Below are 19,013 nucleotides of genomic sequence, written 5' to 3'. Positions count from 1 at the left end.
AAGGTCATAGAGTGTTTCAGAAAAGAGAAATAATAAAAGTAAAACTATGGCCAAATATAAAATCACGTATGTAAAAAGAAGACTAAGGCCTTGTTCACACTGAAAGCACGTGCGCTCCAGAGCGGTAGCTGCTGGAACACACCGCGATCGCTGAGAAACTTCCCCTTGCGTTTTGGGGCAGGAGGGTACGTGGCGGTGCATTGTATATTTTTTTGGGGTGCCATTTAGAATGAATAGCATTGTATTGCACCCATGCATTTAATGTGTGTGGCCACTTGTTGCAGTAAATCACCTTTTACCACAATTTTGTAGTGTGAACGGGTTCTTTAAAGTACCCCCCAAACTTTTTGTAAATACCTGCTGATCCTGCCAGTAGAACCTTGCACACGCACTTCCTTTTGTTGGGTTAATAGATTCTTCCTTTTGAAGTTTTGTCACCATCGCTGCTGCTGCTGGAGCTGTTTACAGCAGAGGGAAGGGGTGGATCGTTGGTGGGTTAAGAACACATTCCTAGGGGGTTAGGCTATGTGTACACATTATCCTATTGCCCTGTATGGGCAAAGTGACAATTTCTATGAACTTTTTTCATGAATTTCTTCAAAATACACTGAAAGTGCTTCAAGGAAGATTTGAAAAATTCTAATCCATCTCTTTTTTTTCTTTCTAGCCTAGACATGTGATTTCATTGTTTGACCTTCACACATTGGAGGCTATGTCCAGATATTCACTCAACACTTGTTTCAATTGCCCTTGCTTCCTTTCTTACTAAAATGAGATGCACAGGCAAAATGTGGTCCAACGCAAGTCTGTTGCTGTTGGGAACGGTTGTAAACAAATTCATTAATTCAATACTATCGCTATTCAAAAATCTGAAATCTGGGTTCAAGATAATGCAGACATTATAGTCTTTGTGCACAGCAATGCAAAACATCATGGTTTGTGTAAAAATGGGTAGAAAGTAAAGTAAAAGTGCTGCCCTAGCATCAAATTTCTTCCATTTTCCAATACAGGTTGAAAAATGTTGAGAAAAAAAATGCATACCTGTGCTTTGCTTTTGCTCCTGTATGGGGGCCCTTGGAAACAACATTGAAAAGACCATTTCAGGCACACTGGTGCCAGAGAGCGGCTAAGCAGAAGCCAGCTGTGCACCGTTTAAAAGTATTTAAAATCTCAAGACACCTCAGTCTAAAATGTAAAAAACAACTTGCGGCTCCTCCAAAATTCATACAAGGGCCTTATCCCAGATAGGGATATGGTATGGATTTTAAAGGGGGACCACAAGCAAAAACAAAACTTAAAAAATGGGGTTCCCCCTTGACCTTATCACAGTCCTCCCTTCAAATCAGACTCCTTCACTTCAGAGGCACCCCCCCCCCCCCCCCCAAACCCCCCCCCACACCTACACTAGGAGCCCCCTCCTTTCACGTCAGAGTCCCCCTTCACATCAGGAGCCCCCCTCCCACACATCAGATCAGAGCTCTGCTTCGATTCCTATTAGGGACCCCCTTTCACCGCAGAGTTCCCCCATCACATCAGAAGCCTGTCTATACCATGGAAAAGCATGATACTGTGTGAAAATTTCGAGGCACTCCTGAGAAGGGCAGAGGCACTCCAGGGTGCCACGGCATCCTGGTTTAGAAAGGCTGCACTAGTGCATTAGAAATGGAAATATAATGTGAATGAAATAGACAAACACTCTAGTTTGTGCAGCCTACATTTCCACAGGAAACTTTACAGAAACAAACAATAACATAGGGCACAAATGGGGACTGTTTCCCTTCACATTCTTCCTTTGCTTTGGCAACAATTGTTTGTCCTTCTCTTTCCAATGATCAGAAGCACACAAAAAAAAAATGTTCTCTACAGTGGATGTGTTCTTTAAGGTCAGTGGAATAATGAGATAATCAAGTAATTAGTAAGAAAGGAAACAAAATAAAATTAACTTCTTAAGTAAACATAATAAATCATGATAAAATAAGCACTTGCCTAGTAAAAGAATACAAAGCATTAAAGCTCCTGTGATTAATACATCTTAGGGCGTTTACACATAAAGTTTCCTCTACAGCAGATTCCCTCCATCAGGAAACACTTGTCTTATTTTTGGTGCAGATTAAGCTAACAAGTTATAGTGGACGTTGTTGATTGTTTAGTCATCTATTCAGATCTGAATTATATTCAACACACAAAAATGAGAAAATACTTAAAAGGAGAACTATGAGGTGAGTGCTCTTCACTCACCTCATAGTTCTAGCCGACCTGTGACAATGAGACTGTCACAGGTCGGCTCAGTAGATCGGGAGGTGAGCGAACACATACCAGGTTCGCTCGCCTCTCGATCCTGTCACGGCTCTCTGCCGTGACAGGGGGAGGGGCTGGATTCCCCTCTCCCTGCTCCGATCTGCCAGCGCTGACTGGCGGAACGGACGGGGGAGGGGGCGGGTACAGCTGGCTCTGCCTCTAGATAGGCAGAGCCAGCTGTCACTCATGCAGCTGGGCGGATCCCGTGATCTAAGTCGGGATCCGCTCCGGCATCTCAGTATACCGCGAGCTGTAGCTCGCGGTATACTGAGCTTAGGGTAACGGGAGGACGCTAGTTTGTGTCCTCCCGTTACCCTAAGGAGAACTATGGGGAAAACCACTGACCCCATAGTTCTCCTTTAACAGAATACCAAACCCAACTGAGCTGTATGCAGCCACCTAAAGTAGGTGCTGCTTAGAAAGCATTGGGACAAAACTGCAGCCTCAGCACTATTATCGCTGAAATAGTTAAACATTCAGTGACAAAACAGAGCATAGGAGGACAAATCTCACAGCACTGCAGGGTCAATCTGCGGAACTTAAAGCAGTAAAATAAAAAAGACAACCCGTCATGACACAAACACAGGTGGGGGTTGGCCTGCCATTGCTGATCTCTATCTAAAAAAAACTTATTATTTTGTTGTCTCAAGAGTCAGCATATTCAGAATCACTGACCTCTAACAGTATGCACCAGGTTATGACACTGGGCAATATGTGTAGGAAGGAAGGACGTAGGGTATAACACTGAGCAGCATGCTTCGGAAGAAGGGGGGAAATAGTATAACACTGGGCAATATGTGTAGGAAGGGAGGACGTAGGGTATAACACTGGGCAGCATGCTTCGGAAGAAGGGGGGAAAATAGTATAACACTGGTAAATATGTGTAGGAAGGGAGGGCGTAGGGTATAACACTGGGCAGCATGCTTCGGAAGAAGGGGGGAAATAGTATAACACTGGGCAATATGTGTAGGAAGGGAGGGCGTACGGTATAACACTGGGCAGCATGCTTTGGAAGAAAGGGGGAAATAGTATAACACTGGGCAGTATGTGTAGGAAGGGAGGGCGTAGGGTATAACACTGGGCAGCATGCTTTGGAAGAAGGGGGGAAATAGTATAACACTGGGCAGTATGTGTAGGAAGGGAGGGTGTAGGGTATAACACTGGGCAGTATGCATAGGGAGGGAGGGTGTAGGATATAATACTGGGCAATATGTATAGGAAGGGAGGGTGTAGGGTATAACACTGGGCAGTATGCATAGGAAGGGAGGGTGGAGATACGAGAGCCTTTCTAGAGGTTTGGGCACTGAGCAATATGTTTAGCAGTGGAGGGTGCAAGTAAGATACTGGGCAGTATGTGCATGGGAGCAGTGCTATTGGTTATAACACTGGGCAATATATCTAGGAAGGGAGGGTGTAGGGTATAACACTGGGCAGTATGTGTAGGAGAGGAATGTGGAGCTATGACAAGAGGTAGTTTGTGTAGAACATTTCTAGTAGTTATGACAGTGGGAGGTATATGTAGCAGTGGCGGGTGTAGTGTAGAAAATTGGGCAGTATGTGCATGAGGGGATTGCCAGAGATTTTAACACTGAACAGTATGTATAGGAAGGTAGGGTGTATGGTATAAGGGGATGAGGGGAGTATGGAGGGTATGACACTGGGCAGTATGTTCTTGAGGAGTGCCAGAGATAATAACACTGGACAGTATGTGTAGGAAAGTAGGATGAGGGTGCAACACTGGGCAGTATTCCTAGGAGATGTGTGGCAGGTGTGACATGGGGCAGTCTAGCAGAGGAGCTACTATATATTACAATGTAATAATAATAGAAATAAAGTGCACAATAAATGAAACCATCCCCGTGTCTGTGGAAAATATTTCTTACACCAAACTGGTCCCTGGTGTCAAAAAGGTTGGGGACCCTGTCACAGGAAACAAATGTAGCCACCCTCCAGAAGGAAGGACAGTGTCAGCACCAATTCAGATATGATTTGGGGATCTACAGCTGAGTGATACACAAATAAGGTAAATTTTTGTTAGTAGTTAAGGTACTTAAATGCATTTTTGAGATTTAACTCCTGTGTTTAGTGTTACTTTAATGTTAGCCCCCCCCCCCCTTCCCCCACCCAAGCATTATACTCACCTGCCCATGTTCCTGCAAGACACCTGCTGCACTAGGCACAGTAAGCCCTACAGTTGCCACTAACAAACTAACAATCTCGACCAGTCCCCCAGTTCCTCTGCAAATGTATGAAAATGTATGAAAAAGTCCTTTGGAAGAGGCCCTCTATCATTAGGAAGCATAATAGACTGCCTCTCCATAGGAATAAACCAGTTTTTTTTGTCCACACAGTGCCATGCTGTTGTAGTGTATAGTGACCTGGCAGAGCTAGTGTGCAGTGATCTTGTTACAATGACTCACAGGAAGGGGGTCAGCTGTTTTACAAGCCGACCCTAGTGTCAGAGTGAGTTTCCTGTGGAGAAAGTTTTCAACTTGTAGGACTCAGGCCTACTAAAGAGTTCATTAAAAAAAAAAAGAAGAAGAAAGCAATGTGAATCATGAAAATGTGCACACAAATACATCATCACTGCACCTCTACATTACCAGAAATAAATGCTAATCACTTACTAAGGTTGGAAATGGGCTTTAAAAGTTGCAATTTAGTTATTCAGACAATATACCAAATGTGAAGCCATGAATAAAAAAAGATTTTGATGCAATTTGCCAAAAACAAAAAGCACAATACGGCACAGGTCATCACACTGAGCACACGTTTGTTTTTATATACTTTCTAGTTGCACATATATGTCAGCTTAGGAGACAAAAGACAAACAGCCGTACAAGGATTGTATGTAAGACTATGATAGCAGGTTTCAGTAAAATAGAGAAAAATTATTGTGTTATCACTCATAAAAAAAAGCAACCAATGACGCACATATGCAATGGAAAAATAAGTAGGGTTGAGCATTTAAACAGAACACAATGTCATGTAGAATTAATCCTGTGAGACATACCTTTGTAGCAAGCTGTGACACAGGAGACTGTAGGTCAGCTTGGAGCAGCTGGTCCTTGCTCTAAAAAGAGAAAAGTGATTTAGTACTTATCCAATTAGGAAAGCATTTTTTGAAACATTGTGCTTTAGGTCATGCTGTTAAACCTTTTCTGGGCAACAGCTTAGTGATTATTAACGTTACCAGCTTATACACATGGAATACACTGCAACGATGCAACCAAGCAAAACTCCCTAATCCTCAAGGTTTTGAAGTGTACCTGTCACTTGTTATTACAATGCAATCCCTGGCAACAAACACAGTTATGCAATCTAGAAAACATTGTCACTGTGCTCAAACCAGAGTATTTATTCTATTTCCTGTAAAGTGAATGTGTGAAGAGAGAGAAATGGAAGTGGCCAATGCTGGCTTGTTAAAAATGTGCAGGATTCGAGGCCCATGCTGATTTCAGCTTTGCTATCAACCGAGTTACTGACCCAGAATATGCAAGCAACTGGTAAAGATATGAACTCCTGTTCTGCATGCTTGTGCTGTGTCAGTGAATTACATGGTGGTAAAGACAAGATCTAAAGGACTGCCTTGTACATTTAAAAATAAGTCAGAAATTGCCACCTATATTTCTAACCTCACAGGTTCCCTTTAATCTCAATGTTAGATAGTTGTTCCAATGTCAGAGAAAGAAAGACTTTCACAAGGCCTCTAGGTAGGTAGAACAGTATTTTTGTAGTTTGTTTTGGAAGATTATACTGCTGCCGTGAATGGTTGACATGTCAGGAATGTATTTACTTAGATTTGTAAAGACAGTGAAAGGTCCACTTTAAGCATTTTCATCAGAAATTTACCATTCCTGATAGTCAGTCTTATGTTCTTTCATATTAGCATTCATTTTTCCCCCCATATCATTCCACATAGAGCTCCACAAATGACCACTAAATCCCTGTTTACCTCTCCTAAGCTCCTTTGGCTAATCAACGGAAAAAGAAATATCATGATAAAAAGGGTCATATTATCAGCCATGTGTCCAATGTGTAGACACGACTTCACATAATTCAGATTTTATTCTGAGCTCCTAAGCCTACCAATAGTTAGAGATAGAGGCAAATCCAGGAGAAGCTACAGAAATATTTCTGCTGCACAAAGCATAAGCGTACCATGGCTGCCTTCTAACATTTTAATAAGTTCAATGTTCCCCCCTGTACACCCCTTATGGACCGGAGCAACTTTTAATAATCGCTGGAAATCCCGCGATCATACGATAATCGTGCAGTGTATGGAAGGCGTGCGACCGTTTCTAATGTACGGTCGCACAACTTTTGTATTTCGAGCATGTTGGAAAACCAGCCGAGAATCGTACGATTTTCGGCTGGTTTTTAACATGATTGAGAGATAACAGCCGAACGGGCCGGTGTGCGCACACGCACACTGTCCATTCAGCATTGCAATCATCGGAAGCCCGCCCCTCAGGGGAGCGGGCTTGCGATGATCGCAAGTACGATCTGCCTGTCCAAGATGGGCAGATGGTACGTTTTTTTAAAGTACTTTACAACCCTCGCAAAACAAAAGTCTTGCGAGGGTTGTAAAGTGTATGGATGGGCACCTTAAGAATACATTAAGTGTGGACAAAAAAACCCCCAAAACATTCAGGTCCAGATCTGTTCTGTTTGCCTCATAACTACTTCTGTTCCCTATACATGTCAATGGGAATGCAACAGCTTGAAGCAGTTGATGTAAGTTAGGAGTTCAAATGCACCCATCAATGAACAATCTCAAAAGCACCTCAAACTGATCTTGAATGCACCTGAAAGCACATTGCATCTGCCCGTTTGCAAGTTCTTATGCTTACCTCGCTGAAAGCCTGTCTCTTATCATCATCATTCTAGCTGTGATACAGACACCAAAAAAAAAACCTCATGAGATAAGGGTCTTTTTTCCCTATGTCCAGATTTGAGAAAAATGCAGCAAATGCCAAGCCCTAGAAGGCAAGACATTAGGAGGGCCTTTGCTTTATCATTTTATGTGCTTCTTTCTTATGCAAATCTTAAAGCAGAAACAAAGTAGGAAGTTAAGAGTAGATATTTCAAAAAATAAAGTATGGGTCTTTCCCTACAAACTGGGAAATCCCTATATTTCACATGAATATCAAGACTTCTCTTGTAGGATAGATTTTGGGGTCTGTTAGTATGCAAACCAGCCCCAGGCATACATATTACCTAAAGTATATATGGAAAGCTATAATACTCCAAAGTACTGTAAGCATAAACTATAGAAATGTATTCTTTAAAATTCAACAACTTTTTTTTTTCCCCTGGAAATGTTGCAGAACAACCTAACCCCCTACCCTATAAATCAACCAAGCCGCAGATAAACTAGGCAATCCTAAAACACTCACACCACCGCTCCTATAATATATAGAAAGTACAATTGGGCAGAAAGCAGCTGCCAGACTTTTGAAATATAGCAAACACTGCAGACTGGAAATTATTAGATGACAGATAGAGATACAGATTTACGACCTATTTTAAGCAATGTGAACCTCTCTAACATATACAACTACATTAGTCTACTTTACATGCAAGTACTGGAACTAATACAGACTCAATTTGTAAGCTATTAGAAAGGAACTCTCATTAGCTGCCATTCTATGGACACAATAATTGGTAATTGCACATGTTAAATGTAAAAGATTAAATTTTTGTGGATTTAATGTTCAAGGAATACGTAACAGAGAGGTCACCTCTGCTTAAACCCTTTTTGCTAAAAGGTCTCTGTCTCTCTTTATTATCTCAGAAATATGTGATGTGATGAAAGTGGTTTCACAAGAACAAACAAACTGCATCTCAGATTGGTAATGTGATTTTTTTTTAAAGTAGGCAACAGATACATGTTAATCTGATACAATTTGTACACAATATTTATGTATACAATATTTAATATATGTGCACATGCTAAACCTACGCACCTCTGTCTTAGTGCTGGTTCACACCTGGGTGTTTTTCGGCGCTGATCGAAGCGCTGAAAAACGCTCAGCAAGGGAAATCCCATAATTTCCTATGTGCATGGTTCCCACCTGGGCGTATTTCAGGAAGTAGACGCACTGAAAAACGCCCTACTCCCAAACAAGTACAGGAGCTTCTTTTGGGGCGTTTTTCCGTGCGTATCCATTGGTATACCCGAGTGTGGCTAGGGGTTAACAAAGCGGTAAACCCCGAGCCACACTCGGGAATACAGCGTAGGACTTACCTTGTCCGCTATCCCCGCTGTGTCCTCCGGCCGCTGCAGTCTTCTGTCCCTTGGGAGAGGCCGTGTCGCAGGGGGGTGGAACCGGGGGGAAGTTTGAAAGTTTAAAAAAAAACAAAAAACAGAAAAAAGATATAAAATAAAAAAGGAAAAAAAAAAAAAAAAATCATACTGCCAGGGAGGTATAAAAACGAGCATCGAACGCACGTTTCACTGAAAGGAAAAACGTGCTAAAAAAACATGCAAAAACGAGCTGAAAAACGTGCAGAAAAAACACGCCCATAGTACGCCCAGGTGTTAACCCAGCCTTAGGGCTAGTTCACACCAAAAGCGTTCCAGGTGCAGAGCAGAGCAGTTACAGAACAGATCAAACCTGCGTCCAATGTAGTACAATGGTATTTTGGCCTCTAGTTCACACCGCAGCGTTCATTTCCAGAGCATGTGGAAAAACACATGCAAACGCAGCAAAACCGCATGCAAATGCCCTGGAATGCACTGAAAGCCCATTTTAGGCTAATGATAGATATATATATATATATTCTTTTTTTTTAAATGGCCCAGAACACGTCAAAAACGCGGCAAAACATACTACACTGCGTGTGCAGAAACTCATGCAGATCTGGTCCGCATTTGGTGTGAACAAGCCCCTAGTAGTGGAAAAACAATGAAGTCTATGTTATAACAATTGGCAAAATAATTTCTGTTTTCACAAATTGAAATGGAAAGTAGTTCTGTGAATAGAAATAATAAAAAATAGACAGACTGGTTAAAAAAAAAATATGACAGAAAAAAAGGTAACTTGCCACATCATGGAAAGTACCTTTTCAACTTTAAAGTGGAACTGTAGAGTTTTGCCCAAACAATAGGTAAAGGGCCAAGCCCATGCATTCACTGTGTCTCTATATGGAAGTGGACCTCTTGGTAGAGGCAAGGTTTTGCTTCCTCCAGGAAGGAGAATAGAGAGCAGCGCAGTAGTAAAATCCCCAAATCTCCAAATCAATGGGAATGCAACAGCTGGCCATGCACTTATATATTATCTGCAGATTTTCTATGGTCAGATGGAAAAAGTGCAACGGATTCCTCCATCTACGCTAAACTGTGTGGATGGAGGAATCTCCCACTGGTCCAAACTTCAGTATCTTGCTAGTCGACCCCGCTGTTTGTCAAATTACCTCAAAGATCTGATTGGAGTAGGCACTGTTCAGGTGTTTTGAGTGCCAGCGTGGCAGACTAGCAACATACTGAAGCTTGTCCCAGTGGGAGATTCATCCATCCGCACAGTTTAGCGTAGATGGAGGAATCTGTTGCACTTTTTCCATCTGTCCATAGAAAATCTGCAGATAATCTATAGTTGTATGGCCAACTTTGGATTTCACACAGCAGATATACAGCTATGAGATTGTATTGACAGGAGAACCTAGATACCCTCACATACCAGGAAGTGTTACTATATTTTATAAGGAATTGAGACACAAAAAAAAGCGCATTTTTTTCGGGGTACAGCTTAAAGTGACACTAAAGTGAAATCTTAAAAAATACATTCAAGTACCCTATTAACAAAAATGTGCTTTATTTGTCCAGCAATCAGCGTAGATCATCAAATCAACTCAGAATTGGTGCGGACACTGTTCTTCCTACTGGAGGGTGGCTACTTTTGTTCCCCATGGTGCCTGTGTGTGTTGTAATGTAGCCACCGCTCCAAGCTCGCTCCCATGATGGACTACAATCTCACATTTAGTATACTAATTTGTATTGAGATTGTAGTCCCATCACAGTAGTGAGCTGGAGCGGTGACTACTTTACAACACACACACACACAGGGACCATGGGGGAAAAAGTTTAGTTAAATTAATTGAAAATAATGATCTGTAACCGGTAGAAGTCTTTACAAAATTGCCAATGTTATCTAACTACATTTTACTAGGTTATTTTCTCTTACACTAAAATATCATCAAAATGAATGTAGAAATTGTCCAGAGTCACTTAAACAGGTGAAATTATATTTTGGTTTTATGGGGAGGAGATTCCATCTCGTGATGCTGTCCTGGAAGACGTTATGGGAAATACTCTTTCTGCCAGCCTAGAGAGGCCCCATGGTGTAGCCAGACTAAAGAAGGCCTGTTTGAGTGGTTGCCATAGGTTACTGGACAATGCTCTTAACATGCTCTTATGTAGAATAGTAAGTGCATCGTTTTCCACAATAACTCCAAGTAAAACAGCATTACTGTAGCACTTTGTAGAAGCAATTTGTATTTCTGCGTTGCTTAAAGGCACATTAATAAAACAGCTTAAGAAATGGCAATATGTGAGGAATTCTAAATATTTTAAACATGTTGCTAAATCATCAGGCAGGAAGAAAGATTAGCAAGAAATGCTTGGACACATGCTGGGGGGCATTATAAACATGAAGTCTAATCAAGCATTCTGTATAGACGATTACCAGATTTGTACCTTGAAATCTTACCTTTTTTTCCATCCAAACCAGTGGATGGTTTTTAATGTTTAACCGGAACTAAACCCATTAAACGTTTTCCCAAAACGGTTACATTCAAGGCATTGTGATAACAGTCATAGTGCTGCTTATTATGCAACTCTCTGAACTTTCAAACCCTCAAATGTCCACCGTGTGAGGCACCAAGGTAACTACAGATCTAAACAAAGGCAAGGTGGAGTCTTCCTTGGCTGTAAAGGAAAGGGTGGTTTAGTTGCAGTTTAGGGGATATCCATATTGACCACCTCCTCAAGAATTAGGTCAACTGGAGAACTCATTTCACCCGTCAAGCTGCTCATCAACATTGATTTGCAGCTAGCTAAAAATATGATGATCCAAATGAAGAGATCAGACTATATATAGATTATCTCCAACAGAATGAATAAATGTATATCTGCATGTATGAATGACACAACACAACGGCTATCCAGATTAGACCCACATAGCATAAGCAGTAACTGAGATGCTGTGTGAACTAGTCTTAAATTGGCCATACACAGTTCTATTTTTTTCTGTTTAGCCCACCTCTATCCATGCTTAACAGTGTGGATGGACGAAATCCCCCACCCCCCCCCCCCCCCCCTCATTTCTATTGTATTCTGACAGCTGCTGCTGATTGGCTGCATGCAGCCAAAGATTTTCCATCCAGCTCCTTCAATCTTCTGATAAAGGTGCCCATGCACTGTGCGATTATCGCACGATAAATCGTGGGAAATCCCACGATCGTACGATAAATAGCAAAGTGTATGAACGTTTGTACTGTACGGTCGCACATCTTTTGTCTAAGGAGCATGTTCGAAAACCAGCCGGAAATCTTAAGATTTTCGGCTGGTTTGTGGCATGCTCGGGAGACAAATGCAGAACGGGCTGGTGTGCACACGCGCACACTGCCCATTCAGCATTGCGGTCATCGGAAGCCCGCCTCTCAGCGGACTAAGGTCTTGCGATGGTTGTAAAGTGTATGGCCACCTTTAGGGATGGCGGGTAGAAGGTTGCTGATAGGAGCACCCACTGTGCAAATTTCAACCAGTTCATCAAGAATGTATGGTTGGCTTTAGTATGTAGTGTTCAGGGGTGTGGAATTCCTATCGCCCGGGACAGGCAGTTTCGGGCGTCGGGCGAGTAGTTTTTTTTCTACATTTAGCCCGGCTGCGGGCAAGCAGCACGGCTACATGTAGTATGGGAGCCGTTCCGTACGAGTGGTTTTGAACGGCTGTACAGCCGTCCAAAATCACTTGAAACGAGCCTGAATCTCACTCCCCTCGCTCCCCCCTCCCCTCTCCTCCTCCGCCCTCTCCTCTCTCTATCTATCTATCTTATCTCCGGCGGACGGCCAGCGGGCCGGCCATGTACTTCTCCCGGCTGTCTCTGGCTGCACGCTGGCTTATTTTCGGTCCTGGTCTTCGGGCCCCCCCCGGGGACCCGGGACCAGGCAAATTAGATTAGGTTACATCACGGAGCAAACAACGCTTCTTTGCTCCGTGTGTGAAGTGATACAGGAATGCAGCCTTCCTGTCACAGGAGAACGAGCACAGTACTGTGCTAGAACTCCTGTGTTGGAGGTGATAGGGTCAATAAAGAGAACCTGTCACCTCCAAATGCTTTCACACAGGGGCTTGTTAGCCCTTGTGTAATGGCAATAAAGTTAAGTGAAAAAAAAAATGACAATTCAAAATGTAAATACATAAAACTGGAAAAAAAAAAGTTGATAAAAGTAAAAAAATATATATAAAAATAAATGAGAATTAAAAATAACCAATATTAGATTAGTTAAAAAAAAAAAAAAGAAAAATAAAAATAAAAAATCCTGCTGCACCCACCATCTGCATGCATGGGGTATTGTGTGCGATTGGAGTGGGTGATCCGTTGCATGGCAATTGTGCACAAAATCGTGTGGAAGGCCTAGCAGTCACAGAAACACATACCATCGCACTGGCGGTGCCATTATTGTCTAATGGCATCCCAGTTACGCCTGGCAGATTGCGCGGTTTCCCGCCACAATACTGCCCGTGCAATCAGACATAATCACGGTTGAAAACACGCGTGTTGTGAAAAAAAGGTACATGTACCTTTTTTCAGTGATTGCCACACGGATGTAACTCCACTGAAATCAAATGGGGCCGCGCGGCAACTGCTGCATGCAACCGCACACGATCGCCCAAGTCTGCACCAGCCCTAAAGGGTAAATTCACTTTCCCAAGTAATTTGGAAAAATTGAATTACCTGCTCAAATCTGTCCCCCTCCCCCTCCCGCTATACTTACCTTTCAGGGAACGGTCCTTCCCATCTGCCAATATGGGTGTACCATCTGTAATTGTGCCATGTATTCTGAATTTCGCTCGCAAATTGCAAGCACTCGTTGGTCAGCGCAGTCACCTGACGCCACTGACCAATGAGAAACTCTTCTTGGCACTGCTAAATACGGTTTGGGTAAAATAAAAATTTTTGTATCAGGACAAGTAGATTGTCATGAGGGACAAGTAGATCGGGCCCCCGCTTTAGTCCTTGGACAAGTAGTTTTTTGAAAAAATTTCCACACCCCTGAGTATATTACAACCAGAGTCCAGTGCAGAGCAGGAATATCAATCTATTAAGTTTATTGCCATATCTGACAAACACATGCAAACAAAGCTTCATAAGAAATAAGCTCTTCTTTGTGATTCTGGAATATATTTAACCACTATACCCCTTATGGACCAAAGAAATATTTATTTTTTCACAATGGCCCTGTTTTTTCAGTAATAACTTTGTCTAATTTTTTAAGTAATACATTGGTTGTTTTTTTACATCTACCTAATGTGTCACTGAAAAGAACAAGCAGACAAAAAAAAAGACCAAACATAATAGCTAAGGGGATTAGGAGGGGAGGAGTATATTTGGGCTGGTTAGGGTTAACTAAGCGTCAGTAAGTGGCTACATAAAAAAATTTGTAAGATTTATTTATATGGTGTCATATTCAGCTCATAGGTCACATGAATGTACATTATTACACTGTATTATTACTCAATGACATTTACAGACAACAATTTCATAGCCACTCCTTGAATGTAATATGTAGCCATTTCTGGCTGCCATTTTTAGGTGAGGTGTTATGGCTAATAAATCCATGGATAAAAACTTGAATAGTATAAGTTTCAGGTTAGATAAACTTGGTGAGTCTTTCGATACCCAGTTCAGGAGAATGCACATTTTTGCCCCAAGTAGGCAGAGGTGTTATCAGCGGAGCAGGGGGGCGGGGGTGGAGGGGGTGTGGCTGCATTAGTTGAGGCATGAAGCAGACATATCAGAGGGTGTAGGGCTCGGGTAATGCCAGTGATATTATGCATGTAGGATAATATACAGGTCCAAAAGGACTCAATACTCGGACAAGTCCAGAAAAGATGGTTCAGATCAGGCAATGGAGCATTACACTTAGGGCATGTAGTAAGTCTGTTAGTGTTCGTGGGCTTAGGCAGAAAATTAAAGGCGCAGTTGTCTCTGTTTATCAGTTTAAATTGTAGCTCCCTCCACGCCTCGCAGGTGGTGGCTTTGCAAATCTGGTGCCAGCTTTTAATGAGTATATTTTGGACCTCTTCCGGAGGGAGATCAAGGAAGAGAGCCCATTGCAGTACGTAATGGGGGGTGGGGTGGGATTATCGGTGGTGACATGTTCCCTGAGAATATTGTAGATGTGAGATAAGGACATTTTCGATGGTAGGGTCGGGTTAGCAGGGTGATGGGGACTGGCTGCCATTTTGATAGGAGCAACAGGGGGAGAGAAGCTGAATGTAGGAGTTTATGAAGTATTTGAGCACATATCTCCTACATGTAAAATCCCGAAGCGGTTAAACTTTAAATCTATCCAAATCCTACTATATTTTGATGTATCCACTTACACAAGTCTAGAACTTTTACTGGTAAAAATGTTGGACTTTCGTAGCAAAAACATAACAGTTCAATTTATGCACGCTATACCATATTTGTGCACAGAATAGCACTGTGACCTTGCAACACTGAGGTGAATGGTAATTGTTCCACATGCTCTGTAGAATATGTCAGGCTATATAAATCAATACTATTAATAAAACTAAACCAAGCAAATCCAAGGCAAACATATTTAAAATTAAATCTTACTGAAATGTGGGTGAACAAGAGGTTTTACATATCTTAAATCCTCCTTCAGAGAGGATAGTCTTTATCCGTCCCCTAAGGTCACAGTTTTACATTAGTCTACTGCAACCAAATTACACTACTTTCATGTACGCATTAACAAGAAAAAGCACATTAAAAAAACTGTAGGGCCCTAGAGGGGAAAGCTCAGTCCCCCACCCTCCTTAAAACATTAGTCAAAACAGTAGCTCAGTACACAAACACCCCGGCTGAAAGGAAGTTTCAATGTATGCAGCCTCTTTTTGAAGAAGACAGGAACGTGTCAGTACATCTCTATCATCTCTACATGTCTCAACACTTCCTCTATAACCGAGCATAATGCTGGCCAGATCAAAGAAAAAACTTCTCAACTGTTGACTTGTTGAGAGGCACATTCGTGTCAGATCCTACATAAGGCAAACAAAGACAGTTGCTTTTTTTTGTTTTAGAATATTACACTTTATTTTTTAGATGGTCAATTTTTGTTATCTTTAACATTGGCAGTTTAACATTTGCTACCCGTGCTGAATTAGGAGCTTAGGCTCTACTATAATTGAGATTCTCAAGCACATCTCTACGCAGCCATAATTTCCACCATTATATTGAAAAATATTTTTTTAACTTCATTTAACGTGTTAAAAAAAACGTATAAGCCGCAACTGTGGTTCCTGATGTGGTGGTAGGATTCCGATGTGAAGTGGAGACTGAGCACACTGATGTGAAGGGGCTCTTGAAGTGAAGGGGGAACTGTGATGTGAAGAGGAAACCACACTTTCCTTAAAATCCATACCAGTCCACTATGTCATATAAGGCTCTGGTATGGCTTTTGGAGGGACCACATCATTTTTTACATTTTAGATTGGGGTGTCTTGAGACGTTGCATAGTTTTAAAGGGTGTTGTGACTGAAAAAGGGTTGAGAAACACTGGATTAGACTACTGCTTTAATAGAAAGTAGATATTAGAGTATAGCTGTGGCTAAGCAAGCTGCCCAATCACCCAGAGCCTCAACAAGCCTTGATGTGTACTCTGTGTTAATGACAAGCAATTGCATACAGTATGGAATATAGTGCTTCCATTTTTGACCCCAGAGCCAAAGATGCTGCAAAAATCTCTTGTGGGCAATCTTTGATCTTTCCTTCTACTGTAAGAAAAGGGAAAGATCCATTTGTCTCCCATGAAAAGCTGCAGAAGCGATTGTGTAAGGTAACAGAGCCTGGTGGTTACTGCAAGTATAGGCTTATTATGGACTCATTAGGATCAAAAAACACACGTGTGTTATTTGTCATGTTATTTTGTGGCTGTGATTTTCAGCTGTCATTTGTGGTCACTGCTGAAATTAACGAATTAAAGCAAATCATCATTATAGCTCAGTGAATTACGCCTAAAAATTAAAAACTTTAAATGGACTTTATGTAACTACTGCAATTATAGTGAACTATATCAGCTCACCACTATTAGCCCAGATGGACGCAAGAACATTAATGCATTGAAAGTTGCTCAGCAAATCATAGCTGGTAAGCAAGATTTAATCGACCTTATAATTGATAGATAACATTGTTTTTTGCTCCATGCTATTATTCCTGTGGATCGTTTCCTGCTCAGTGGTTCACATCTCTCTTTTTTTGTTTGTATTGTTCCAGTTGCACACTTAGCAGAATACATTGTAACGGTAGTTAATGACGGCATAGTAAGGTGTCTTGTTTAGTGGATGATAAGACTATCTAAACAGAGTGGGATTTATTGACTGATCGGCCAGCTGTGAAGTGGCACAGAGTTAAATGCATGCCATAATGCCACTCTCCCTGAGGAGGCCTCCAGGACATCATTTACAGTGAATAATTTTGTCTGCAAGATCCAGGATGCTGATCGTGAATGGACACCAAACGTGCATCCAATCATTACAAGCACATCAAATATCAATTGGCTCTTGCTAAACTCATCATGCATACAAGTGGAGAGATTACACTTGCTGCAAATATACTCAGCTACCTGCTGCTCAGGGATTACACATTTGATCTCGTAAACACCTCAAGCAGACAAATGTAGTGCTTTGTATATGATACTGACTGACAAGTACTTGTAATAATTCTTTTATCACTCACTGCTGGGTTATACACACAACAAATATCAATGACGGTGCTGAAAACCATCAAAACAAGTGGCAAAACATAGCCATGATGCAACAATCAGAATCATAAAAATCCGACTGGGATACCAAGTGCCTGTAACTAAAACAAAGGGTGACCAGGGACATGCAAATGTTTCCTCCAAAATTACCTACGGAGTTACCTATTGGGCTTTAACGCACAACAGCTCTAGGAACCACCTACAATCTTCTTCTGGACTTAAAAGCAGAAAATTCCTGTTGAAAAGATTCTAGCTTTTTAGTCTTGCAAAAGGAAATGGTTGATTATCACACTTAACGCGGAGATGGTTAGACATGTTGCAACTTTACTGCATGCACGGATGTGCATTTCTACCTCCAAGGATGCTGATATTTGTTAACCACTATATGGGCCAATTATTATTATACAGGATTTATATAGCGCCAACAGTTTGCACAGCGCTTTACAATATAAAGAAGATATTACAATCCCAATACAATTCAAGACAAGATGGTAAGGAGGGCCCTGCCCCTGAGGGCTTACAATCTAAAAGGGAGGGGCAAGTAATACATGAGGAGGTCGCTGTGTGGGGATGAATTGTTTGAGAAAGTGAAAGTTCAGTGGTTAGGTTGAGGTGGGATAGGCTTCCCTGAAGAGATGAGTCTTAAGGGATAAATGATTATTAAATCTGCTGAGAACCTGGCTTTTAATAGAGTATATATAGATATCCTAAATTGAATGGCTGAATGAGTTTATATATTATGGCATCACTGAGCTAGCCATTTTTTTTTTTAATCTAATACCATGTTTGTGAGTAATGAGACTTAATGTGAGTAGTGTTTATAATTGAAGAACGCCCCAGAGACTATGTACTTGTTTTGCTTCTTCAGCCTAATGTTAGATGAACTAATTAGAACAGACCACAGCACTTTTTATACCAGACAAGTATTTATGACATCTGTTTTGTGTCTTGAGAGCCGCTGTCTTTTCTGTATGTCACCAGACCTGAAGTGGTGCATGTCAAAAAAAATCATTCCATGCTAGGCCTGGCAACTATTGGCTTGAGGGAGATGGTAACCAAGTGGCCCAATATGTACCAGCCCTGCTGTCTATATGAGTAAAAAAGGGAAAAAAAAGCAGATTTAAGCAAGTACTACATTACCGTAGATTGGTACATCCTATTAATGCTGCAGCTGGAGATCACAATTCGGATATAGCCTTTTTAGTAATATTAGAACCAGCAAAAACCATATTTAGGCCAAAATGCATTTAAATTCCCAGAGGCTAAATACAATACTTTTATCTCAATATGCTTCTGCATGATAACCAATTGGAGAGGACACAAACAACATAACCAACCCCAACGTGAGATTGTACCGAAAGGCTTAAAAAAAAAACCTATAGGACATTAGATGATCATGGCTTGATAGTTTTGGCCAGACTGTGTAACAGTAATGTGTAAGTGTACCTGACGATATTAGCAAACACTGATCTGTCTTTGCATCTAGCATCAAGCTGATCACTATTGCTTCCCTGACAAAAGGGGGAAGTTCTAAAGTGAACATTTTTCAATAAAATTTAGCGTTTACCAAAATGCTTTATACTTCAAGTCATATACCCTCTTGTACCAATTAAAAACATATCCAGAAAAAGTATGCGTCTCTGCTAAGTATCCTGTCAAATCAAACAGCAGGGTGCTCTATATCTACTTTATTTATTCAGCCTGACCATTTTTAGAAAGAG

General features: G+C 41.4%; 1 protein-coding gene across 3 annotated transcripts in view; it reads right to left on the bottom strand.

Annotated features, from left to right (window-relative positions):
• The window catches only part of TDRP (testis development related protein), a 99,068-nt gene that overhangs the window by 37,252 nt on the left and 42,803 nt on the right, over positions 1-19,013 (bottom strand). For all 3 annotated transcript variants that reach the window (XM_018574909.1, XM_018574896.1, XM_018574903.1), the window contains one exon: positions 5,312-5,371. In XM_018574909.1, coding sequence (XP_018430411.1) covers positions 5,312-5,371 — 60 coding nt within the window. The remainder of the gene's footprint in view (positions 1-5,311; positions 5,372-19,013) is intronic.

This window comes from Nanorana parkeri, unplaced genomic scaffold, assembly GCF_000935625.1.
Source record: "Nanorana parkeri isolate BGI_ZX_2015 unplaced genomic scaffold, ASM93562v1 scaffold51, whole genome shotgun sequence".
NCBI lineage: Eukaryota > Metazoa > Chordata > Amphibia > Anura > Dicroglossidae > Nanorana > Nanorana parkeri.
This window is presented reverse-complemented; position numbering and strand designations above follow the sequence as displayed.